This window comes from Oncorhynchus nerka, linkage group LG8 (genome assembly GCF_034236695.1).
Source record: "Oncorhynchus nerka isolate Pitt River linkage group LG8, Oner_Uvic_2.0, whole genome shotgun sequence".
NCBI lineage: Eukaryota > Metazoa > Chordata > Actinopteri > Salmoniformes > Salmonidae > Oncorhynchus > Oncorhynchus nerka.
In genome coordinates this window covers 19,280,556-19,307,161 of record NC_088403.1, presented here as the reverse complement: position 1 = coordinate 19,307,161, position 26,606 = coordinate 19,280,556, and the positions used below count along the sequence as shown (strand labels likewise).

The following is a 26,606-nucleotide window of genomic DNA, read 5'->3' as shown; positions in this document are numbered from 1 at the left end:
TGACTGATTTCCTTATATGAACTTTAATCTTTGAAATTGCTGCGTTTATATATTTTTTCAGTGTATTTATATCAAATCCAAGTATACAGCAAAAAACGAATTACCTCACTCTCCAAATGTACACGCACTGTACCCACCTAGCTGGCACAAACAAATCATAAGATGGTGATTATTATGGCAACCATTGTGTTGCAGCCAGGAAACCTGATCTAACGTTACCTCGGTCCCCACGGGAGTGCGGTGGCATGAGCTGCCCAGCCAGCATCAGAGGTGTCAAAGGCAACTAGCGCCTGTCAGAGCCGGTTTACGTGACGTGGTGGGGGCCATTTTGAGGCAAAGTCACATAAGGTGCCTTAGTCTCCAGGAGGACTGAGTGACTCATTAAAGTGGAACTAATTACAAGTGGGGTTGAGACGCTCCCAAAAGCAGGAGGGAGCATTTAAATGGCGCCCCGGAGAAACAAATATTTAGCATTTCATTAAAGGGAAGAACAAGGAGGGAAGGAGGGAGTCGTACTGCCCACCCGTATTAAAACCAGTTAAATGTAGCTGGGAGAGGAGGCCTTAAAACATGTCTTGTCTAAGTGTGTGTGTGTGTGTGTTCATGCTTGTGTGTGTGTGTGTGTATTTGTTTGGCAATTGCCCACACTTTAAAAGAAATTACAGACGGGCGATTAGAGAGGACACCTGAAGCGAGGATGAGAGTGGAAGGTCCTGATGTTTTCGTGGCGCTGCCTCTACACTCACCGAAACGCGTAAATGTTAGCATAGCGCGGGGAAATGTCAGAGGCAACTTCTATTACGCAAGGAAAGTACGCTCATCTCTAGGAGACAGAACACGTCTCCTTCCTGAGGGGTATGATGGCTGCGTGGTCCCATGGTGTTTATACTTGCGTACTGTTGTTTGTGCAGATGAACGTGGTACCTTCAGGCATTTGGAAATTGCTTTCAAGGCTGAACCAGACGTGGAGGTCTACAATTTTTTTTCTGAGGTCTTGGCTGATTTCTTTTGATTTTCCCATGATGTCAAGCAAAGAGACACTGAGTTTGACGGTAGGCCTTGAAATATATCCACAGGTACACCTCCAATTGACTCAATTATTTCAATTAGCCTATCAGAAGCTTCTAAAGCCATGACGTCATTTCTGGACTTTTCCAAGCTGTTTAAAGGCACAGTCAACTTAGTGTATGTAAACTTCTGACCCACTGGAATTGTGATACAGTGAATTATGAGTTTAATAATCTGTCTGTAAACAATTGTTGGAAAATGACTTGTGTTATACACAAAGTAGATGTCCTAACTGACTTGCCAAAACTATAGTTTGTTAACAAGAAATTTGTGGAGTGGTTGAAAAACGAGATTTAATGACTCCAATTTAAGTGTATGTAAACTTCCGACTTCAACTATATTTATTTACACACACACACCACACACACACATATATATATATATTAGAAAAGCTGCATTTTTTTTTTAAATAGATATGTCCTTCAAAGATGAATGGGTTAACCAAAAAAATGAAATAAAATCCAAATAAAAAAATACCAAAAGTCATTAGAGTGACAAACAAATGTAGTTGTTGATTTCCCATAAATGAGGAGCATAACCATCTATGAGATTATGGTTGACCTAATATGATGTCATAATATCATGTTGCTGCTTTCAAAACTCATCTCATTCCTTTGGAGGTGGAGGAAAATAAAGAAGGACCAGTCCGGGGCGGAATATCCCCTATGGTGTCCCAGGAGGGACAAAATGCACCACCACCGCCAACATTCCTCCTTCATCCTTACACGCCCGATTAAGTCAGCTTGGATGAATAGGGGGTTATGAGAAAAGAGCAAGAGAGAGATGAGAGAGCAGGGAGGAGGAGAAGGGGAAGAAAGAGGAAAGCCCCTATGATCAGGAAGGCAGGCTGTAAGGCAAGCAGTAAGGCAGTCAGTAAGGCAGGCAGTGCAGGGTTTGTGTTCCCTCTCTTTTGCAGTCTGCATACCCAAACATGTGTTAACCAGCAGTAATGCAATTCACAATGTCATCCCTCATTACGCTCCCCACAACAATGTGTGCTCCCCTTCTCCCCCTTAACTTCCTATCCCCAACATCACCCAACAGCAAACTGGGGGGAGAAGGTGTGGGGGGGTGCGTTCTTTATGCACGGGCAGACCAAGAGCAGCCGCAAACCTGCCCCAGAGGACCTCGGCTATAAGAGCCTGCAGGAATCCCGCGGATGACTGGAGAAGGGCGAGTGGTGAGCCGAGGACACAGTCAAACAGACAACTGCACGCATTCACAGCCACAAGTGCACACACATACACAAACACACATAAAACAACACACACTCCACAGGCAGTGAGGTCTGAGAGTCGCAGAGCTGACAGAATGCTGCAGCCTAGGTCTGAATGAGGAGGAGAGATGGGGATATACACACAGTTCTCCCTCCACCTTTCTTTCTGGCACCGTGGGGTACCAGGGGGCAAAGCCTGTCGCCTGCAGAGGAGAGCCACGTCCCTGGGGGAGTGGAGTGTGTGTGTGTGTGTGCGCGCGCGCAGGGCAGAGAATCAGATTATATAACGTGTTAGCGGTATGAAATGTCCTCTGTCAGCTCTTAGCCTTTGTGTTGTGGGAGATGGATGTTGTGCACACACTGTTGAGGAAGAGTAAAGAGGGCAGGGGCACTCAGTCAGTATAGACACACAATGTATATTCACCTGCACACACACAACTACCACACACACACACAACTACCACACACACACAATAGGGAACTAAATGTGGTAGACAAAGTCCTCTTCCTCATCATGCCAACAGCGCTGGGTGTCCTACAGGTCACATCCCCCATTGTGTCCACCAGTCAAGGCACTGGAAAGAGCCCTGTCCTTACACACACTCTGTGTCCCCCTGTCACCGACAACACACACACAGCCTTGGGGTAGATGGTTCGACTACTACATGACTAGGGTTATTTCTGTGGTGTGTACCTGTGATTACCCACAGAAGGAGGGGTGCCCTGAAACCACACCACTCACAATAGGGCCTTCTATTGCAAAGGGATGACTGTAGCGCAACAGCATTGCTCCTATGGGATAGCATGTGACCATGTCGCTGCGCCACACACATCACAAACAGAGCCTGCGTACAGACCTCAGCATATAAACAGCCCATGTATTCCTGACTGCGCAGGGCAAACGCCTGAGGGGCCAAAGGCATTTCATTAACTAAGAGTCGCAGCCCTTATCAAATAGCCTTTCAACCACAACACAGACATATGGCTGGGGTGGGATAGGAGGATATGTTATGTGTACGTTTCATGTTTTATGGGGTTGGCCATTGTGCTAATGAGCAGCTAATGTCTGACTACCTTGGGATTATTATTAAAACTAATGTCTGACTACCTTGGGATTATTATTAAAACTAATGTCTGACTACCTTGGGATTATTATTAAAACTAATGTCTGACTACCTTGGGATTATTATTAAAAAACCAGATAAAACTAAGTGTAATTAATCATTACTAATGTCTGACTACCTTGGGATTATTATTAAAACTAATGTCTTTGACTACTTTGGGATTATTATTAAAACTAATGTCTGACTACTTTGGGATTATTACTAAACCTAATGTCTTTGACTACTTTGGGATTATTATTACTAAACCTAATGTCTTTGTCTGATGTCTTTGACATTTGATTATTACTAAACCTAATGTCTTTCAAAACTCATGTCTTTGTGGGATTATTTCTAATGTCTTTGACTACTTTGGGATTATTACTAAACCTAATGTCTTTGACTACTTTGATTATTTTAAAACTGGACTACAGTCAAAATCAGATTGCATTGTTTCTGGAGAGATTGAGAAGATTAAAAAAATGGCATTCCGTCTTGACCAAAACAATCTAGGGGAAACACTGAATACTAGTTTTTACTTCCTCAACCTTCCTCAAAGCCTCACTCCCAGTACAGTAGACCCAGTGCATCCTGTGTCCCTGGCACAGCACCCTCCATAGCCCTGCATTATTCAAAGCAACCAGGAAGCACACACAGGATGTTAAAGAGGATGTCTCCCTTAATATCCCCCTCATACTTCAGTGTATGTTTACACAGAGAGAAAGACACAAGAGTACAACGATGGCAGTGGCCCACACTCATTCATTTAAAATGAGGGGCTTAGCAGTTGAGGCAGATTTCGCGCTATAGCGAAAGGTAAAGAGCTTTCTTGTGTCTATTCAAAGTTCACTGGTTATGACAGATTGTTTTGATACCGCTCCAAGAATCACTCGGCATCGCAATGCAAACAAGCTGCCAGAGCCCAGCGCTTGAGAAATGATGCGAGGGGGAATGTATTACACAAGTTCTACTTTCTATCATCATATTACCCCTCGCTCTAATCCACCGCAGACGGACGCTAACTGAAAGAATTAGCCAAATGTGGAGTCCGGTGATGCAAAAACAATGTCCCACCACTTTGTTGTTGTTGTTGTTGTTGTATTCCGTGGGAAACAGTACGCGCTGTTGGACAGCATGTTAACATCATCTCAAATGTCCTGGTTTACATGTTTCAGTTGGGTTTAATGATTCTCTGACAGAATGTTTGCCACATCTCCCACTTCAACAGTGCCATGTCAGCAGTGTCCTTGTAGAGGCTGTCCATTTGGACCCAATCAATGATCTTCCTGTTGTTGCTGGGTAGAGTTGGGACGGCCATTTTGGGTCAATAACAGCCTCTGTGGCTGCTTCCAGTGGCTCTCAATGTGCTTTCCAGGTATTTGGTGTGAAGGGGGGTGTCTAATTGGATAACTCTTTCTTTCATTCTCTGTGTCGCTGCCGTGGCTCCTGTCTGACACCGACTGCCCTCCATTTGTTAAATAAGCAGGTAACAATGAGAAGTGATGACCGCAATGGTCATATATATAATCACTTGTCTACCCTGAGACACAATTAGTCTCAATTCTTCACACTGCCTAATGACATTTGGTAGAAAAAAATGATAATGATATCACATCCGTGCCGAGCGTCTTCACAACGCTAACGGAAAGAGACCTGGGCCTGAATAAAATGGCTGAAGTAAAAAGTAATAACTTGCCGGCTGAGAGAGAGAGAGAGAGAGATTTCCGTTAAAAGGGGAGCTAAATTGAAGGAGCACCTGAAATTTCCAGCAGATTGGCTCTGGAATTCGCTCATTAGTTCACAAACGACTCCAAATGAGCTGTTTAATAATAAACCCCAGTGCGTTTTTGAGGTATCGCCATGGTGATTGCAATAGGATCTCCCTCCGAGGGAGAAAGAGGGAGAAAAAGGAAGCAGAAAGCATGAACTCTGCTTTGAGGAAGGTACTAATAGATGGATAGAGACGGCCTGTTCCTTGGAAGAGCAACAACAGGAGTCCGTGTATGTAACGGTATGCCCTCTATACATGTCATCTTTAATTACCACATGATACAGCCTAGTTATGTTGATTCCATGTAAATCCCCTTGACTGACAAAACGGCCAGACAAGTACGTTTTCCATAGTAACACCAATAAATGGTAATATCGCTAGGGAAAGAGATGAAATGCTATCACTAGGCTACCATAGTAACACCAATAAATGGTAATATCGCTAGGGAAAGAGATGAAATGCTATCACTAGGCTACCATAGTAACACCAATAAATGGTAATAAGGCTAGGGAAAGAGATGAAATGCTATCACTAGGCTACCATAGTAACACCAATAAATGGTAATAACGCTAGGGAAAGAGATGAAATGCTATCAGTAGGCTACCATAGTAACACCAATAAATGGTAATAACGCCAGGGAAAGAGATGAAATGCTATCAGTAGGCTACCATAGTAACACCAATAAATGGTAATAACGCTAGGGAAAGAGATGAAATGCTATCACTAGGCTACCATAGTAACACCAATAAATGGTAATAACGCTAGGGAAAGAGATGAAATGCAATCAGTAGGCTACCATAGTAACACCAATAAATGGTAATATCGCTAGGGAAAGAGATGAAATGCTATCACTAGGCTACCATAGTAACACCAATAAATGGTAATATCGCTAGGGAAAGAGATTAAATGCTATCACTAGGCTACCATAGTAACACCAATAAATGGTAATAACGCTAGGGAAAGAGATGAAATGCTATCACTAGGCTACCATAGTAACACCAATAAATGGTAATAACGCTAGGGAAAGAGATGAAATGCAATCAGTAGGCTACCATAGTAACACCAATAAATGGTAATATCGCTAGGGAAAGAGATGAAATGCTATCACTAGGCTACCATAGTAACACCAATAAATGGTAATATCGCTAGGGAAAGAGATGAAATGCTATCACTAGGCTACCATAGTAACACCAATAAATGGTAATAACGCTAGGGAAAGAGATGAAATGCTATCACTAGGCTAATCCAGAGTATTGAATATAGTAAACCAAGGTACACTTCCCCCAGCATGTGCTCAGGAAGACGACACAGGCATATTAGGTTCACTAAAACCCCAATTATCTTGATTCATTCTCTGCTTGTTCTTGTTTAGCCAGGTGTGTAATGTGCTGACTGTGGATCAGCCTGTGCAGATAGGGCCATGGGTAGATCTCCAAAGCTTTGAGGCTATTTCTGACAACACTTCTAAAAAATAATACATCATTGACAACCCATAGAGAGGGAGAAATGGGATGATTTTTGATTACGTGGAAACGTTTTGGCTTATGAAGCAAGCCACTTGACCCTTTGTGTGAATGGTGAGCAAGAGTTAAGATTGCTGTGTACCAACAAAACATCAGGACATGCTTACAGTGCTTGTCGGCCAAACATGGGACATGTTAACGTTGATTTCCCTTACATTACCAGAGACGCTCTGGCTAGTAGCTCTGGGTATTCAAACAGCCCCTGAGGCGGTGGAACATTAGTCTCTCCTAACGCTTGGATTCCTCCCAAAAACCCAGCTGAAACAGGATTATGAACTTCAATCAGTCTTCCTCAAGGACGCGGTTTGGGAGGAGTTCCAACGTCAAACCAGGGGAACTTTTAAATTCTTAGACAGACGGATGCACGTTGACAGACGGATGTGAAACTAGACAGTACAGCGGCCAAGCTTTACCTCCCCAGGGATTCTGCTGTTCTTAAAAGGTCACGGGCAATGCAGGTGCCAGAGACTCTCAAAATGGTATTCACACGAAACAGTACAAACCGTACAGCCCACAACGCAGCCCATCTCACCCTCCCCTCCCACTGTCAGATGAAGGAAGGAAGTTCAGGGGAATAAGGTCATGACTGCATTTGTGAAGAAGCATGATTCCAGTTAATTACAGGTATTACGAGGATGATTAAGGAGAGAAGGAGGGAAGACTGGGGAAAGATGGATGGGGAGTGGTCTCTGTAGAAGGCAGAAAAAAGGGACTAAGATAGGGGGATCACCAGGAAGGTCATATAATCTTGCTCGTCCCTCCTCTCTCGCTCTCTGAAGGCTATCAGAGGAAGCTAATCTCTTTCACTACCGGGTAATTACAGCAGAAAACCTCTTGCTCAACAGAAACAGGGGCTCTGGTTTTATCAAGGACCCATTCTTGATTTACTTCTTCATAATTAGGCCGCTCCAATTATCAGTGTGTTAGTTTTTTCCTCTATCACAGCCTACTGGCTGGGTGTGCTGAGGCAGGGGGCGGGGCTCCCATGGAGGAGTCAAACATTGACAAGAACCAGAATTGCAAGTCAACTACAACTAAGGAGGACAATAAAACCCACTGGGCTGCATAGCAACAAAAACAAAAAGAGAGCTTTGGTATTTTGAACCGATTGTTCTTTTCTCCCAGTCTCTCTTCATTTCAGAACACTTTCATTTTTTGTGTTTGTGTGAGTGTTCTTGTGATTGTCCCTAGAGGTGCACCGGTGCCCTTACCGACCTCATTCTTTGGGAACTCGTAAAACTAGGCCTGAATAGAAAAAAATGATGCTCCGTTCCACTTTGAGCGCAATTGTTACTGTACAAAACCCACCGTCCCCTCTCGCTCTCCCAGCATGTGAATAGTGGAAGTGTAACACAAACAAATGCAATGGCACTTGTTCGGCAGCAGGATACAGGCAGTGTTTCAGCAGACCTTGTTTACAGTGATGCTTCGTAAGCAGGAATGAGATTCTTCCACCATCCAGAGAGAAGTCCCGGTACACAAGAATGCTTTCACAAAACAAACAAGAGAAGGCATTCAAATGGGCCGGGGCATAGGAATAAAATGAGTAGTGCTTTGTTAAAACAACGTAACACTAATTATAAGCTGGGTGGTTTGAGCCCTGAATACTGATTGGCTGACAGTCGTGATATATCAGACCGTATACCACGTATAAACACTTATTTTTACTGCTATAATTCCACGAGTAAACAGTTTATAATAGCAATAAGGCACCTCGGGGGTTTGTGGTATATGGCCAATATACCACGGCTAAGGGCTGTATGCAGGCACTCCTCGTTGTGTCGTGCTTCAGAACAGCCTTTAGCCGTGGTTTATTGTCCCTATACCACAAACCCCCTTGTGCCTTATTGCTTAAGTAAAAACGTGGTTAAGTAATGTTAGGGGTTTGGGGTGAAGATTAGCAGTTAATTTGTCAAGGCAAGAAGCTAGAGAGACAGCTCTGACCACCACTGCACCCTCCAAGTCTATCTGTAGTGCATTACGTCTCAAAATGATGCAACCGCTCATCCAGATAGATGTGGCAGAACAGAATTAGGCATGTGGTGTGACCAGGCCTTGACCTTCCTATCTAAATGGGACACGGTTGAGCTGAGTCTTGCATAACGGAGGCAGACATCAATTTAAGAGATGCTGATCTCGGAGCCCAAATATGCTGATGGCCATAAAGATAAAAACAGAAGCAGACAACTTTGAGAGCTTTCATTTCAACCGTAACGACCTGCTCCCATTGGCGTCGTCGCGCAAAGAAAACCTCATATCGACGGGAGTCACTCGAGCTAAGCAGTTTAGTTTTAGGAACAAGTGCAAAAGCAGCACCCCCCTCATGCCCCGGTCCCTGCTCCCCCAGTGGTGAAAACTTTAATGAGGGTTTCTCTGGACCCCTCAGAGTCCACTTCATTACGCCAAGCCCCCTTTCTTGTCGGGGGATACGCCTGACACAGCAACAACAATTTCTCCCATATCCACAGCCAGGGGGGGCAATAAAAAGAGAGAGAGGGGGAAGAAGAGGAAGACGAGAGAGGAGGATGGTACACCTAGCGAAGGACGGCCCGGCTGCACTTCAGAAGAAAGAAAAAAAGCAGCGCGCTCAGCTTTTTCTTCGCCAGGTCCCGAAGGGTTAATTATATCCACAACCCCTCCGCCTCTCGTCTGACCCCCAGGATGTACACAGCACACAAACCTCTGCCCCACACACATATATACACATACACACAAGGGGGGTGGGGGGCTGTTGTCTTTCGGCTCAATGCCACTCAGGGAAACCCACTTCAAACACAATCACAGCCCTCAACAGCCCTTGAGGGCCACAACTGAAGGTTAGGCCAAGTAGAGAAAGAGAGAATCTCACTGTTGCCCTCTTAAGCTCTGCTCTCAATCAGGTCAGGTCTGCAACACGAAGCCAATCTGGCCTGTACTCCTGGACAGACGATGGAGAGGGACAGACTGGTAGGGAGGCCAAAAAGAGCTCTCTCCTCACCGTCGCCTCAGCAGAAGACGTGCATCCATGGCACATCGTGGGAGATTAGATTTACTTTGTACTCCGGCCCCAGGTTCACTCCCTATCCCCACCACTCAGATGGATGTTTCTCATATAGTGCTGCTAGAGCCGTGATGGATTCAGAGGAAGGACAGGGAACACAGTCCCTGCTTGGCTCCAGCAGTAGATCATTCCAATGATAGGAGAAAAGCAGATGCGGCAGCTTCCCAAAGCGTTGGGCATAGCAGGGAGAGGTAGAGAGAGTGGTAGCGGGGATAGAGGACGGGCGAGACAGCTGGCCCAGGACTGAATTCATCTGGCATAATGAAAATGGAGGGAGAGATTGGGATCACTAAGAGAGAGGGCCTCCATCCATCAAAGGCCTGCGATAGGAAGGGAAAGGAGGCGTCAATGATAACTGGGGAATATGTGGCAATTCTCCTCCCCAAAGACGTAGCATCAGTCTCACCACTCTCATCATTGGCTGGCTTTCTCCATGCAACAGATGAGATTGATGTATTTGGAGGAAATTGATATAGTATGATGAAGGGGTGACAGATTTCTAACACAAGGACACGGTCTCTAAGCAGATATTATGAAAAGCCTTTTTAACTGTGTTGCTAACCATAGCATTCATGCTAACTAGCTGTTTAAAATAAAGACAGGAACTGAGTGATGTCAACTAGTACTGGTCTTGGTGCCCAAGTCCACTGGACTTTGTGATACCAACTAGTCTTGGAGTCCATGTCTTCTAGCTAACTAGCCCAACTTTTCAACAAATACTAACCCTATTCCAAATTATTTCACCATCTCTTACCTCTTCAAAGTTTTGTTGTTGCATACATTTTTCCCACATGGACCAGATATGCATAAATAAATGTTTTAAATATAGAGACCAAACGGACCCAAGGACTGCTAGACTCGAACAGCCCGAGGCCAACTAGATCCGTTCAGTATAGACCTGGTCGGATCCAGACCCGATCCAATCCAAGTGAGGGAAGCAGCAGAAAATTATTATTATTTTATTTTTTTTAAAGATACTTAAACTTCTTATGGCTGCCATCCCGCTGAATTGCATAGCGCCACATTCAAATAATATTACTAAAAATATTTATATTCATGAAATCACAAGTGCAATATAGCAAAATACAGCTTAGCCTTTTGTTAATCCACCTGTCGTGTCAGTTTTTGAAAATATGCTTTAGAGCGAGAGCAATCCAAGGGTTTGTGTAAGTTATTCGATCGCTCAACAAACATTATGTACACCTAGCGTCAAGTAGCTTGGTCATGAAAATCAGAAAAGCAATCAAATTAGTCGTTTACCTTTGATGATCTTCAGATGTTTTCACTCATGAGACTCCTAGTTACACAATAAATGTTCCTTTTGTTCCATAAAGATTATTTCTATATCCAAAATACCTCCGTTTGTTTGGCGCGTTATGTTCAGAAATCCACAGGAAAGAACGGTCACGACAACACAGACAAATTCCAAATAGTATCCGTAATGTCCACAGAAACATGTCAAACATTTTTTTAATAATCAAGCCTCAGGTTGTTTTTAAAATATATAATCGATAATATATCAACCGCAACTGTCTTTTTCAGTCGAAGAGGGAGAGACAATGGCTGCCCAAACTCTGTTACGCATACAAAATGCTGCTGGCATACAATGACGCAATGTTATCTTTCTCGCTCATTTTTCAAAATAAAAGCCTGAAACTATGTCTAAAGACTGTTGACACCTTGAGGAAGCAATAGGAAAAGGAATCTGGTTGATATCAGGCTATGGAACATGGAGTTTTCAAAATAGAAGCCACTTCCTGGTTTGATTTTCCTCAGGGTTTCGCCTGCAATATCAGTTCTGTTATACTCACAGACAATATGTTTTCTATCCAATACTAATAATAATATGCATATATTAGCAACTGAGACTGAGGAGCAGGCCGTTTAGTTTGGGCAACTTATTCATCCAAGCTACTCAATACTGCCCCCCAGCCATAAGAAGTTAATAACCGGAGCTGATAAAGCACAAGAGGAGAGAGAGATGTACTGCTGTATCAGGCTGTAGAGGGACTGTACTGTGAGCAAGTGACACAGGGAGCAGGGAGGATGGAGAGACAAGAGACAGCAACCAAGCCATAGTAGACTAATAGCTGCCATAGCTAGGTTATTTATCATCAAATATGATTACATAGTACCTGTCTTGACTACATCAAAACGGGAGAACGTAGTTAACTTCTTGCGTCGAGCCATCCCGGATCCGGTATCGTGACTACAGCCTCAAGCTCATTACCATAACGCAACGTTAACTATTCATGAAAATTGCAAATGAAATGAAATTATTCTATTTGCTCTCAAGCTTAGCCTTTTGTTAACACTGTCATCTCAGATTTTCAAAATATGCTTCTCAACCATTGCAAAACAAGCATTTGTGTAACAGTATTGATAACTAACGTAGCATTTAGCGTTAGCATTCAGCAGGCATCATTTACACAAAAAAACAGAAAAGCATTCAAATAAAATCATTTACCTTTGAAGAACTTCAGATGTTTTCAATGAGGAGACTCTGATAGCAAATGTTCAGTTTTTCCTGAAAGATTATTTGTTTAGGACAAATCGCTCCGTTTTCTGCGTCACGTTTAGCTACGAAAAAAAACCTGTATCCAGGATTGTGTAAATCAATCCGCAAGCTCATTAGCATAACACAACGTTAACTATTCATGAAAATCGCAAATGAAATGAAATGAATCTATTTGCTCTCAAGCTTCGCCTTTTGTTAACAACACTGTCATCTCAGATTTTCAAAATATGCTTCTCAACCATTGCAAAACAAGCATTTGTGTAACAGTATTGATGGCTAACGTACCATTTAGCGTTAGCATTCAGCATGCAACATTTTCCACAAAAACCATAAAAGCATTCAAATTAAATCATTTACCTTTGAAGAACTTCAGATGTTTTCAATGAGGAGACTCTGTTAGACAGCAAATGGTCCGTTTTTACAAAAAATATTATTTGTGTCGACTAATCGCTCCGTTTTGTTCATCGCGTTTGGGTAAGGAAAAATAAATAATAATAAGTCATTAAAACGCGAACTTTTTTCCAAATTAACTCCATAATATCGACAGAAACATGGCAAACCGATGTTTAGAATCAATCCTCAAGGTGTTTTTCACATATCTATCGACGATAAAATCCATCGTGGCATTTTACTTTCTCTTCTGAAGAAATGGAACGCGCATGGACCTACAGATTACGCACACAGGACACCGAGCGGGACACCAGGTAAATGTAGTCTCTTATGGTCAATCTTCCAATGATATGCCTACAAACACGTCACAATGCTGCAGACACCTCGGGGAATAGACAGAAAGCGCGGGCTCATTCCTGGCGCATTCACAGCCATATAAGGAGACATTGGAACACAGCGCCTTCAGAATCTGGGGCATTTCCTGTATGAAACTTCATCTTGGTTTCGCCTGTTGCATTAGTTCTGGGGCACTCACAGATAATATCTTTGCCGTTTTGGAGATGTCAGAGTTGTGTCTTTCCAAGGCTGTCAATTCCATGCATAGTCGAGCATCTTTTCGTGACAAAATATTGCGCTTAAAACGGGCACGTCGTTTATACAATAATGACACAGCTCCCCCATAGGTTCAACAGGTTAAGCTAGCTAACGTTAGCTAGCTAGGCTAACTGAAGCTGCAGTGAATGAGCTTTCTAATCCTACTGTTACAAACAACAACAACTCCCTGCAGAATATTAAGTAGCAGCCTACCCTGTTGGCTCTTGGTCGTGGTCACCTATCCTCCCCCTTTAACTTTTCATTCTGTCATTTTAATTCAATCTTCCATTGATTAGACGTCTATCTTTTGCCACACAAGGAGGCTCTATGACTGTAGCCTATTGCCGATTTGATGATTTATGATTGGCTTAACAGCAGCAACAAGCTACACGCTCCACTCTCGTGAAAAGCAAGAGCATCAGCATAAATTAAAAAAATGATCTCACTACTACACATAACCCAGACCCGTGACAATCATATCAGCTCATACCCAGACACGTGACAATCATATCAGCTCATACCCAGACCCGTGACAATCATATCAGCTCATACCCAGACCAGTGACAATCATATCAGCTCATACCCAGACCCGTGACAATCATATCAGCTCATACCCAGACCCGTGACAATCATATCAGCTCATACCCAGACCCGTGACAATCATATCAGCTCATACCCAGACCCGTGACAATCATATCAGATCATACCCAGACCCGTGACAATCATATCAGCTCATACCCAGACACGTGACAATCATATCAGCTCATACCCAGACACGTGACAATCATATCAGATCATACCCAGACCCGTGACAATCATATCAGATCATACCCAGACCAGTGACAATCAGATCATACCCAGACCCGTGACAATCATATCAGCTCATACCCAGACCCGTGACAATCATATCAGCTCATACCCAGACACGTGACAATCATATCAGCTCATACCCAGACCCGTGACAATCATATCAGCTCATACCCAGACCCGTGACAATCATATCAGCTCATACCCAGACCCGTGACAATCATATCAGCTCATACCCAGACCCGTGACAATCATATCAGCTCATACCCAGACACGTGACAATCATATCAGCTCATACCCAGACCCGTGACAATCATATCAGCTCATACCCAGACCCGTGACAATCATATCAGCTCATACCCAGACCCGTGACAATCATATCAGCTCATACCCAGACCCGTGACAATCATATCAGCTCATACCCAGACCCGTGACAATCATATCAGATCATACCCAGACCAGTGACAATCAGATCATACCCAGACCCGTGACAATCATATCAGCTCATACCCAGACACGTGACAATCATATCAGCTCATACCCAGACACGTGACAATCATATCAGATCATACCCAGACCCGTGACAATCATATCAGCTCATACCCAGACACGTGACAATCATATCAGCTCATACCCAGACACGTGACAATCATATCAGATCATACCCAGACACGTGACAATCATATCAGCTCATACCCAGACACGTGACAATCATATCAGATCATACCCAGACCAGTGACAATCAGATCAGCTCATACCCAGACACGTGACAATCATATCAGATCATACCCAGACCAGTGACAATCATATCAGCTCATACCCAGACCCGTGACAATCATATCAGCTCATACCCAGACCCGTGACAATCATATCAGCTCATACCCAGACACGTGACAATCATATCAGATCATACCCAGACCAGTGACAATCAGATCATACCCAGACCCGTGACAATCATATCAGCTCATACCCAGACACGTGACAATCATATCAGATCATACCCAGACACGTGACAATAATATCAGCTCATACCCAGACACGTGACAATTATATCAGATCATACCAGGACCCATGAGAATCATATCAGCTCATACCCAGACACGTGACAATCATATCAGCTCATACCCAGACACGTGACAATTATATCAGATCATACCAGGACCCATGAGAATCATATCAGCTCATACCCAGACACGTGACAATCATATCAGCTCATACCCAGACACGTGACAATTATATCAGATCATACCAGGACCCATGAGAATCATATCAGCTCATACCCAGACACGTGACAATTATATCAGATCATACCAGGACCCATGAGAATCATATCAGCTCATACCCAGACCCGTGACAATCATATCAGCTCATACCCAGACACGTGACAATTATATCAGATCATACCAGGACCCATGAGAATCATATCAGCTCATACCCAGACCCGTGACAATCAGATCAGATCAGATCATACCCAGACCCGTGACAATCATATCAGCTCATACCCAGACCAGTGACAATCAGATCATACCCAGACCCTTGACAAGCATATCAGATCAGATCATACCCAGACCCGTGACAATCATATCAGCTCATACCCAGACACGTGACAATCAGATCATACCCAGACCCTTGACAAGCATATCAGATCAGATCATACCCAGACCCGTGACAATCATATCAGCTCATACCCAGACCAGTGACAATCAGCTCATACCCAGACCCGTGACAATCAGATCAGATCAGATCATACCCAGACCCGTGACAATTATATCAGATCATACCAGGACCCATGAGAATCATATCAGCTCATACCCAGACCCGTGACAATCATATCAGCTCATACCCAGACACGTGACAATTATATCAGATCATACCAGGACCCATGAGAATCATATCAGCTCATACCCAGACCCGTGACAATCAGATCAGATCAGATCATACCCAGACCCTTGACAAGCATATCAGATCATACCCAGACCCTTGACAAGCATATCAGATCATACCCAGACCCTTGACAAGCATATCAGATCATACCCAGACCAGTGACAATCAGATCATACCCAGACCAGTGACAATCAGATCATACCCAGACCAGTGACAATCAGATCATACCCAGACCCTTGACAATCATATCAGATCATACCCAGACCCGTGACAATTATATCAGCTCATACCCAGACCAGTGACAATCAGATCATACCCAGACCCTTGACAATCATATCAGATCATACCCAGACCAGTGACAATCATATCAGATCATACCCAGACCAGTGACAATCATATCAGATCATTCCCAGACCAGTGCCGATCAGATCCAGACCTGTGACAATCATATCAGATCATACCCAGACTAGTGACAATCAGATCATACCCAGACCCGTGACAATCATATCAGATCATACCCAGACCTGTGACAATCATATTAGATCATACCCAGACCCGTGACAATTATATCAGCTCATACCCAGACCAGTGACAATCAGATCATACCCAGACCCGTGACAATCATATCAGATCATACCCAGACCAGTGACAATCAGATCAGATGATATCCAGACCCGTGACAATCATATCAGATCATACCCAGACCCGTGACAATCAGATCAGATGATATCCAGACCCGTGACAATCATATCAGATCATACCCAGACCCGTGACAATCAGATCAGATGATATCCAGACCCGTGACAATCAGATCAGATCATACCCAGACCCGTGACAATCAGATCAGATGATATCCAGACCCGTGACAATCAGATCAGATGATATCCAGACCCGTGACAATCATATCAGATCATACCCAGACCCGTGACAATCAGATCAGATGATACCCAGACCCGTGACAATCAGATCAGATGATATCCAGACCCGTGACAATCATATCAGATCATACCCAGACCCGTGACAATCAAGTCAGATCATACCCAGACCAGTGACAATCATATCAGATCATACCCAGACCCGTGACAATCATATTAGATCATACCCAGACAATGGGATTCATTAGGAATTCTGGATCTGGACCCGGGATCGGGTCTCCAGTATTCGGGTACACGTGGATCCGTGAAGACCTATAGTTAGGATGAGCCCTAAAGCCCATGCAAACTAAGGCTGATGCTAATGGTTAAGTGCTAACAAACAAAAGTGCCTTCGGGGCTTACAAAGATTGTTAACCCCAAAACACTAACAAACAAAAGCACCCTCAGGGCTAACAAAGATTGTTAACCCCAAAACCCTAACAAACAAAAGCACCCTCGGGGCCTACAAAGATTGTTAACCCCAAAACACTAACAAACAAAAGCACCATCAGGGCTAACAAAGATTGTTAACCCCAAAACACTAACAAACAAAAGCACCCTCAGGGCTAACAAAGATTGTTAACCCCAAAACACTAACAAACAAAAGCACCATCAGGGCTAACAAAGATTGTTAACCCCAAAACACTAACAAACAAAAGCACCCTCAGGGCCTACAAATATTGTTAACCCCAAAACACTAACAAACAAAAGCACCATCAGGGCTAACAAAGATTGCTAACCCCAAAACCCTAACAAACAAAAGCACCCTCGGGGCCTACAAAGATTGTTAACCCCAAAACACTAACAAACAAAAGCACCATCAGGGCTAACAAAGATTGCTAACCCCAAAACCCTAACAAGCAAAAGCACCCTCGGTGCCTACAAAGATTGTTAACCCCAAAACACTAACAAACAAAAGCACCATCAGGGCTAACAAAGATTGCTAACCCCAAAACGCTAACAAACAAAAGCACCCTCGGGGCCTACAAAGATTGCTAACCCCAAAACACTAACAAACAAAAGCACCATCAGGGCTAACAAAGATTGCTAACCCCAAAACCCTAACAAGCAAAAGCACCCTCGGTGCCTACAAAGATTGTTAACCCCAAAACACTAACAAACAAAAGCACCATCAGGGCTAACAAAGATTGCTAACCCCAAAACGCTAACAAACAAAAGCACCCTCGGGGCCTACAAAGATTGCTAACCCCAAAACGCTAGAAAAACATGAACTGGAGCACACCCAGAAAAATGAAGAATAAACTATAAACTATAATAAAGAGAATCACACACTCCATATATAACCCCAAAAAGCTAACAAACAAAAACAGGTGGAAAACTGAGGACTTACCTTGTCTTTCCTGAGACGAGAGGCCTCCTCTCCGGATACCAGGGTCTTGTAGTAGGAGCTACGCTCGGCCGTGAAGTGGACCTTCGATAGGGCGTTCTCTACCAGCGCCACCGACAGGTTGACCCCCTCGATGTGGAGCCAGCCAATGAAGTTACCAGCCTTGTCCATACTCTCTACTTCCACCTCCACCTGCCAGAGAGAAGAGGGAGGAGACAGAAGAGGAGGGAGAAATGAGACTTGGTTAATGTACTGTATCGGGATTAGGTTTGGGATTCTATTAGAGAAAGCGAGGAGGGTGCTCTGAAGCAGGAGACACTCTCCTGTCCTTAAATAGACAGATCATTGGAGGCCCCTGAGCTCGCTATCGATCTGAGAGCCTTGAGCTCGCACGAACACAGCTGATGTGGCAGCTCTCTCACTGTCAGTTGGCCTTCGCGCTGTTTTGGTCACCGCCGCCGCGCTCATCTTTCATGCACAATTACACCCAGCGGAGACACTCCGTGGTTAGACCTCCAAGACGACTCAGGACCCCCAGATTGATCCCATTGGTCTCTGAGCCATGGAGGCCTGTTTACAGGGACACCATATGAAAGGACTGGAAAAGTTCTGGAATATAAAGGTCATGAAAATTTGCGTTTCAAAAAGTTAGGAAAAGAAAAATCGGAAAGTGACTGAGCTGGAAAACTAATAGGCCATGAATGTTTTTTAGGGGACAGCTGAGGAACATCTCATAGTTCTATAACAAAACACATCCATGATTAGCTGGAGCAGATCCATAATTGAATAGTATAATAACTTGTTTTCCCTCTTGACTTCAGCTGATGCCAACAACAACCTTAAAATAAATGATTTTCTAATTCAGTATCGAGTCCAAACTTCATCTACCAGTCTTTGGTTAAGACTTCAATACCGTTATAGAGTGAGGTTCCCACACATTTTCAAAATCTTATGCAATTAGTGCGAGCCAAATTGCATTCCTGTGGTGCTAACCCTGCTGCTGACAAAGTGCCGGGTATTTAACAACATTAGCCCTTTAGAGACCATAACCAAAATCTGCCTATTCAGGAGAATTACCTATTCAGTACGTTTTGTTTCATAAAGCGTGGGAGGAGAGAAAGACAAATCAATATGGCGTTGTTTTTCCCCTCCGACGGCAGAGTGGGAGAGAGAGAGAGAAGAGAGAGGCCAGGTGTGGAGAAGACATACTGGAGAAAGTCAAACGATTAAGACACTGGCTGCTTAGCCTCTGTGGGCCCCCGTGGGAAATCTGACGCAAATGACTTTGCCTTGCTCCTCTGTGCCTTGTATCCACAGTCAAAGTAAAAAGCTTTTTAATGAGCGCATAATCTGCACTTTGATTAAACACAATAACGACAACACGCCGCGGTGGAAACAGGGACAAACATAGGCCGTGTTTCCTGCTTTCTCCCCCAGCTCCTAGCTGGGTCTTGGGGGGGTTTGAGAGAAGGCGAGGGGGTCATGTTAAGTAATGCTGCCTCGTAGGGGGGTTCTGAGGCTTTCTGACCTGTCTAGGCATGCTTGGTTAAATGGGGTTGATGTTATGTTTAAATGGATAAGTTGAAGTGTGACTGCAGGATCCCTCCCCACACTACTGCTACAGTACACTACCATGTGTCTGTCTGGTTCAGTATACACACACTGACTCAAGGTGTGTTTATGTGCCAATGTTACGTCCTCAACATGGTGTTAAGAGGACAGATAGACAAGGATTGACAACGGATGACAAGTTCCTCATCTCTTCCCCCCCGCCCTTTCTCTCCCCCCTCCCCAATTTCCCTGTCTCTCCCCCTCTCTCTTCCCTCCCCTTCTCTCCCTTCCTCCCCATTCCCACCTCTCTCTAACTGGCCTGCCAGTTATACAACCAGGCTATTATAGACACACTGCACCTCCCAGCACTTAAATGTCAAGCAGGGAGGTGAGGGGGGTGAGTGGAGGGAAAGGTCTGTAGTGAGCTGGAGCTAGCAGGGAGCAGGCAGCGCTCTCTCTCTTCAGACAGGCTGATGCTCATTATCCTCTCCACCCCTCACTGGGTCTTCACAAACCACAGGCCCAAAAAATGTCAGCAACCCAATGCTCGATGTCAGACAAAAATTGAGAGTGGAAATGAGTGGATGGAGGGGAGAAATGGAGAGAGGGAGAAGGAGAAATGGAGAGAAGGAGAAATGGAGAGAGGGAGAAGGAGAAATGGAGAGAAGGAGAAATGGAGAGAGGGAGAAGGAGAAATGGAGAGAGGGAGAAGGAGAAATTGAGAGAGGGAGAAGGAGAAATGGAGAGAGGGAGAAGGAGAAATGGAGAGACGGAGAAGGAGAAATGGAGAGACGGAGAAGGAGAAATGGAGAGAGGGAGAAGGAGAAATGGAGAGAAGGAGAAGGAGAAATGGAGAGAGGGAGAAGGGAAATGGAGAGAAGGAGAAATGGAGAGAGGGAGAAGGAGAAATGGAGAGAAGGAGAAATGGAGAAATGGAGAAATGGAGAGAGGGAGAAGGAGAAATGGAGAGAGGGAGAAGGAGAAATGGAGAGAGGGAGAAGGAGAAATGGAGAGAGGGAGAAGGAGAAATGGAGAGAGGGAGAAGGAGAAATGGAGAGACGGAGAAGGAGAAATGGAGAGAAGGAGAAATGGAGAGAGGGAGAAGGAGAAATGGAGAGAAGGAGAAATGGAGAGAGGGAGAAGGAGAAATGGAGAGACGGAGAAGGAGAAATGGAGAGAAGGAGAAATGGAGAGAGGGAGAAGGAGAAATGGAGAGAGGGAGAAGGAGAAATGGAGAGAAGGAGAAATGGAGAGAGGGAGAAGGAGAAATGGAGAGAAGGAGAAATGGAGAGAAGGAGAAATGGAGAGAAGGAGAAATGGAGAGAAGGAGAAATGGAGAGAGGGAGAAGGAGAAATGGAGAGAAGGAGAAATGGAGAAATGGAGAGAGGGAGAAGGAGAAATGGAGAGAGGGAGAAGGAGAAATGGAGAGAGGGAGAAGGAGAAATGGAGAGAGGGAGAAGGAGAAATGGAGAGAGGGAGAAGGAGAAATGGAGAGACAGAGAAGGAGAAATGGAGAGAAGGAGAAATGGAGAGAGGGAGAAGGAGAAATGGAGAGAGGGAGAAGGAGAAATGGAGAGAAGGAGAAATGGAGAGAGGGAGAAGGAGAAATGGAGAGAAGGAGAAATGGAGAGAAGGAGAAATGGAGAGAAGGAGAAATGGAGAGAAGGAGAAATGGAGAGAAGGAGAAATGGAGAGAGGGAGAAGGAGAAATGGAGAGAGGGAGAAATGGAGAGAGGGAGAAGGAGAAATGGAGAGAGGGAGAAGGAGAAATGGAGAGAGGGAGAAGGAGAAATGGAGAGAGGGAGAAGGAGAAATGGAGAGAGGGAGAAGGAGAAATGGAGAGAGGGAGAAGGAGAAATGGAGAGAAGGAGAAATGGAGAGAGGGAGAAGGAGAAATGGAGAGAGGGGAGAAGGAGAAATGGAGAGAAGGAGAAATGGAGAGAGGGAGAAGGAGAAATGGAGAGAGGGAGAAGGAGAAATGGAGAGAAGGAGAAATGGAGAGAGGGAGAAGGAGAAATGGAGAGAGGGAGAAGGAGAAATGGAGAGAGGGAGAAGGAGAAATGGAGAGAAGGAGAAATGGAGAGAAGGAGAAATGGAGAGAGGGAGAAGGAGAAATGGAGAGAGGGAGAAGGAGAAATGGAGAGAGGGAGAAATGGAGAGAGGGAGAAGGAGAAATGGAGAGAGGGAGAAGGAGAAATGGAGAGAAGGAGAAATGGAGAGAGGGAGAAATGGAGAAATGGAGAGAGGGAGAAGGAGAAATGGAGAGAAGTAGAAATGGAGAGAGGGAGAAGGAGAAACGGAGAGGAGAAGAAATTGAACAATGTGGGGGAAAAGAAGTAGAGCAGTGGGATGTTTGGTACTAATCAGAGTAAATAGGACTGTGTGTGTTATCCATCAGGAGCATCCTATTCACTATGGGCTGCCAAAGAAAATCACTTGCTTAATTTGAGCAATTGAGTAGATATTCAATTTCAATGTGTCAAACTGGACCAATAATACAATCCATTACATTATCATTCAGCAGCACTATTCAATACCAGAGTAAAGAGGTACAGAACATACAGATCAATAGGGAATGGAATTATGGTTCTATGGGGCCAAATATATTAGTCTCACACACACAGTTGTGGACATCCACACACACTTGGTAGAACACAAGAGGGATATTGATGCCAGTTGTATTGATGGCGCGTAAAGTCGGCCACTCCTCGGCGACAGCTTATTGCGTCTGTGTTTACAATCTCAAAAAGCTTTTCTGATCATTCGCTGCACATTTCAATCTGACAGGCTGAAAGACATGCTGCTGGTTGAGACATATTTCCTCTCCGCCACCAAGACTGGGACTGAGTTGAGGACGTTGTAAACCTCTCTGGTGGCCACTTAGCCACGCTGGGGGAACAAACGTCTTGTTGAGCGTTAAAAGCAACGACATTAAAACGTGATAACAAGTAGATCCATTACCTGCTAATGACAACCTGAGTACATACATCAGAGACAGACGCGGGACTCGGACAGACGCGGGACTCGGAGAGAGAGACAGACAGACGCGGGACTCGGAGAGAGAGACAGACAGACGCGGGACTCGGCGAGAGAGACAGACAGACGCGGGACTCGGAGAGAGAGACAGACAGACGCGGGACTCGGAGAGAGAGACAGACAGACGCGGGACTCGGAGAGAGAGACAGTGGGAAGAAAGAGAGAGAGACAGTGGGGAGAAAGAGAGAGAGAGACAGTGGGGAGAAAGAGAGAGAGACAGTGGGGAGAAAGAGAGAGAGAGACAGTGGAGAGAGAGAGACAGTGGGAAGAAAGAGAGAGAGACAGTGGGGAGAGAGAGACAGTGGGAAGAAAGAGAGAGAGACAGTGGGGGAGAGAGAGACAGACAGTGGGAAGAAAGAGAGAGAGAGACAGTGGGAAGAAAGAGAGAGAGGCAGTGGGGGAGAGAGAGACAGTGGGGAGAAAGAGAGAGAGACAATGGGGAGAAAGAGAGAGAGAGACAGTGGGGAGAAAGAGAGAGAGAGACAGTGGGGAGAAAGAGAGAGAGACAATGGGGAGAAAGAGAGAGAGACAGTGGGGAGAAAGAGAGAGAGACAGTGGGGAGAAAGAGAGAGAGACAGTGGGGAGAAAGAGAGAGAGACAGTGGGAAGAAAGAGAGAGAGACAGTGGGAAGAAAGAGAGAGAGACAGTGGGAAGAAAGAGAGAGAGACAGTGGGAAGAAAGAGAGAGAGAGACAGTGGGAAGAAAGAGAGAGAGACAATGGGGAGAAAGAGAGAGAGAGACAGTGGGAAGAAAGAGAGAGAGGCAGTGGGGGAGAGAGAGACAGTGGGGAGAAAGAGAGAGAGACAGTGGGGAGAAAGAGAGAGAGAGACAGTGGGGAGAAAGAGAGAGAGACAGTGGGAAGAAAGAGAGAGAGACAGTGGGAAGAAAGAGAGAGAGACAGTGGGAAGAAAGAGAGAGAGACAGTGGGAAGAAAGAGAGAGAGACAGTGGGAAGAAAGAGAGAGAGAGACAGTGGGAAGAAAGAGTGAGAGACAGTGGGAAGAAAGAGAGAGAGAGACAGTGGGAAGAAAGAGAGAGAGAGACAGTGGGAAGAAAGAGAGAGAGAGACAGTGGGAAGAACGAGAGAGAGAGACAGTGGGAAGAAAGAGAGAGAGGCAGTGGGGGAGAGAGAGACAGTGGGGAGAAAGAGAGAGAGACAGTGGGGAGAAAGAGAGAGAGAGAGTGGGGAGAAAGAGAGAGAGAGACAGTGGGGAGAAAGAGAGAGAGACAGTGGGAAGAAAGAGAGAGAGACAGTGGGGAGAAAGAGAGAGAGAGACAGTGGGGATAAAGAGAGAGAGAGACAGTGGGGAGAGAGAGACAGTGGGGAGAGAGAGACAGTGGGGAGAAAGAGAGAGAGAGAGACAGTGGGGGGGAGAGAGACAGACAGTGGGAAGAAAGAGAGAGAGAGACAGTGGGAAGAACGAGAGAGAGAGACAGTGGGAAGAAAGAGAGAGAGGCAGTGGGGGAGAGAGAGACAGTGGGGAGAAAGAGAGAGAGGCAGTGGGGGAGAGAGAGACAGTGGGGAGAAAGAGAGAGAGAGACCGTGGGGAGAAAGAGAGAGAGACAGGGGGAAGAAAGAGAGAGAGACAGTGGGAAGAAAGAGAGAGACAGTGGGAAGAAAGAGATAGAGACAGTGGGAAGAAAGAGAGAGACAGTGGGAAGAAAGAGATAGAGACAGTGGGAAGAAAGAGAGAGAGAGACAGTGGGAAGAAAGAGAGAGAGAGACAGTGGGAAGAAAGAGAGAGAGAGACAGTGGGAAGAAAGAGAGAGAGAGACAGTGGGAAGAAAGAGAGAGAGAGACAGTGGGGAGAAAGAGAGAGAGAGACCGTGGGGAGAAAGAGAGAGAGAGACAGTGGGGAGAAAGAGAGAGAGAGACAGTGGGGAGAAAGAAAGAGAGAGACAGTGGGAAGAAAGAGAGAGAGACAGTGGGGAGAAAGTGAGAGAGAGACAGTGGGGAGAAAGTGAGAGAGAGACAGTGGGGAGAAAGTGAGAGAGAGACAGTGGGGAGAAAGTGAGAGAGAGACAGTGGGGAGAAAGAGAGAGAGAGACAGTGGGGAGAAAGAGAGAGAGACAGTGGGGAGAAAGAGAGAGAGAGACAGTGGGGAGAAAGAGAGAGAGAGACAGTGGCGAGAAAGAGAGAGAGAGACAGTGGGGAGAAAGAGAGAGAGAGACAGTGGGAAGAAAGAGAGAGAGAGACAGTGGGAAGAACGAGAGAGAGAGACAGTGGAAAGAAAGAGAGAGAGACAGTGGGAAGAAAGAGAGAGAGAGACAGTGGGAAGAAAGAGGGAGAGAGACAGTGGGAAGAAAGAGAGAGAGAGACAGTGGGAAGAAAGAGAGAGAGAGACAGTGGGAAGAAAGAGAGAGAGAGACAGTGGGAAGAAAGAGAGAGAGAGACAGTGGGGAGAAAGAGAGAGAGAGACAGTGGGGAGAAAGAGAGAGAGACAGTGGGGAGAAAGAGAGAGAGAGACAGTGGGGAGAAAGAGAGAGAGAGACAGTGGGGAGAAAGAGAGAGAGAGACAGTGGGGAGAAAGAGAGAGAGAGACAGTGGGGAGAAAGAGAGAGAGAGACAGTGGGGAGAAAGTGAGAGAGAGATAGTGGGGAGAAAGTGAGAGAGAGACAGTGGGGAGAAAGTGAGAGAGAGACAGTGGGGAGAAAGAGAGAGAGAGACAGTGGGGAGAAAGAGAGAGAGAGAGACAGTGGGAAGAAAGAGAGAGACAGTGGGAAGAAAGAGAGAGAGACAGTGGGGAGAAAGAGAGAGAGACAGTGGGGAGAAAGAGAGACAGACAGTGGGAAGAAAGAGAGAGAGAGACAGTGGGAAGAAAGAGAGAGAGACAGTGGGAAGAAAGAGAGAGAGGAAGTGGGGGAGAGAGAGACAGTGGGGAGAAAGAGAGAGAGACAGTGGGAAGAAAGAGAGAGAGACAGTGGGAAGAAAGAGAGAGAGACAGTGGGAAGAAAGAGAGAGAGACAGTGGGAAGAAAGAGAGAGAGACAGTGGGGAGAAAGAGAGACAGACAGTGGGAAGAAAGAGAGAGAGAGACAGTGGGAAGAAAGAGAGAGAGAGACAGTGGGAAGAAAGAGAGAGAGACAGTGGGAAGAAAGAGAGAGAGGAAGTGGGGAGAGAGAGACAGTGGGGAGAAAGAGAGAGAGACAGTGGGAAGAAAGAGAGAGAGAGACCGTGGGAAGAAAGAGAGAGAGAGACCGTGGGAAGAAAGAGAGAGAGAGACAGTGGGAAGAAAGAGAGAGAGAGACAGTGGGAAGAAAGAGAGAGACAGTGGGAAGAAAGAGAGAGAGAGACAGTGGGAAGAAAGAGAGAGACAGTGGGAAGAAAGAGAGAGAGACAGTGGGGAGAAAGAGAGACAGACAGTGGGAAGAAAGAGAGAGAGAGACAGTGGGAAGAAAGAGAGAGAGACAGTGGGAAGAAAGAGAGAGAGGAAGTGGGGGAGAGAGAGACAGTGGGGAGAAAGAGAGAGAGACAGTGGGAAGAAAGAGAGAGAGAGACCGTGGGAAGAAAGAGAGAGAGAGACCGTGGGAAGAAAGAGAGAGACCGTGGGAAGAAAGAGAGAGAGAGACAGTGGGAAGAAAGAGAGAGAGAGAGACAGTGGGAAGAAAGAGAGAGAGAGACAGTGGGAAGAAAGAGAGAGAGAGACAGTGGGAAGAAAGAGAGAGAGACAGTGGGAAGAAAGAGAGAGAGAGACAGTGGGAAGAAATAGAGAGAGAGACAGTGGGAAGAAAGAGAGAGAGACAGTGGGAAGAAAGAGAGAGAGAGACAGTGAAGAAGAGAGAGAGAGAGAGAGAGAGAGAGAGAGAGAGAGAGAGAGAGAGAGACAGTGGGGAGAAAGAGAGAGAG

The 26,606-nt window shown here is 45.3% G+C and overlaps 1 protein-coding gene across 1 annotated transcript in view; it reads right to left on the bottom strand.

Moving 5' to 3' along the window:
* snd1 (staphylococcal nuclease and tudor domain containing 1) overlaps positions 1-26,606 on the bottom strand; it is a 368,696-nt gene that overhangs the window by 122,482 nt on the left and 219,608 nt on the right. Inside the window, exon 17 of the mRNA XM_065021501.1 lies at positions 18,177-18,365. Coding sequence (XP_064877573.1) covers positions 18,177-18,365 — 189 coding nt within the window. The remainder of the gene's footprint in view (positions 1-18,176; positions 18,366-26,606) is intronic.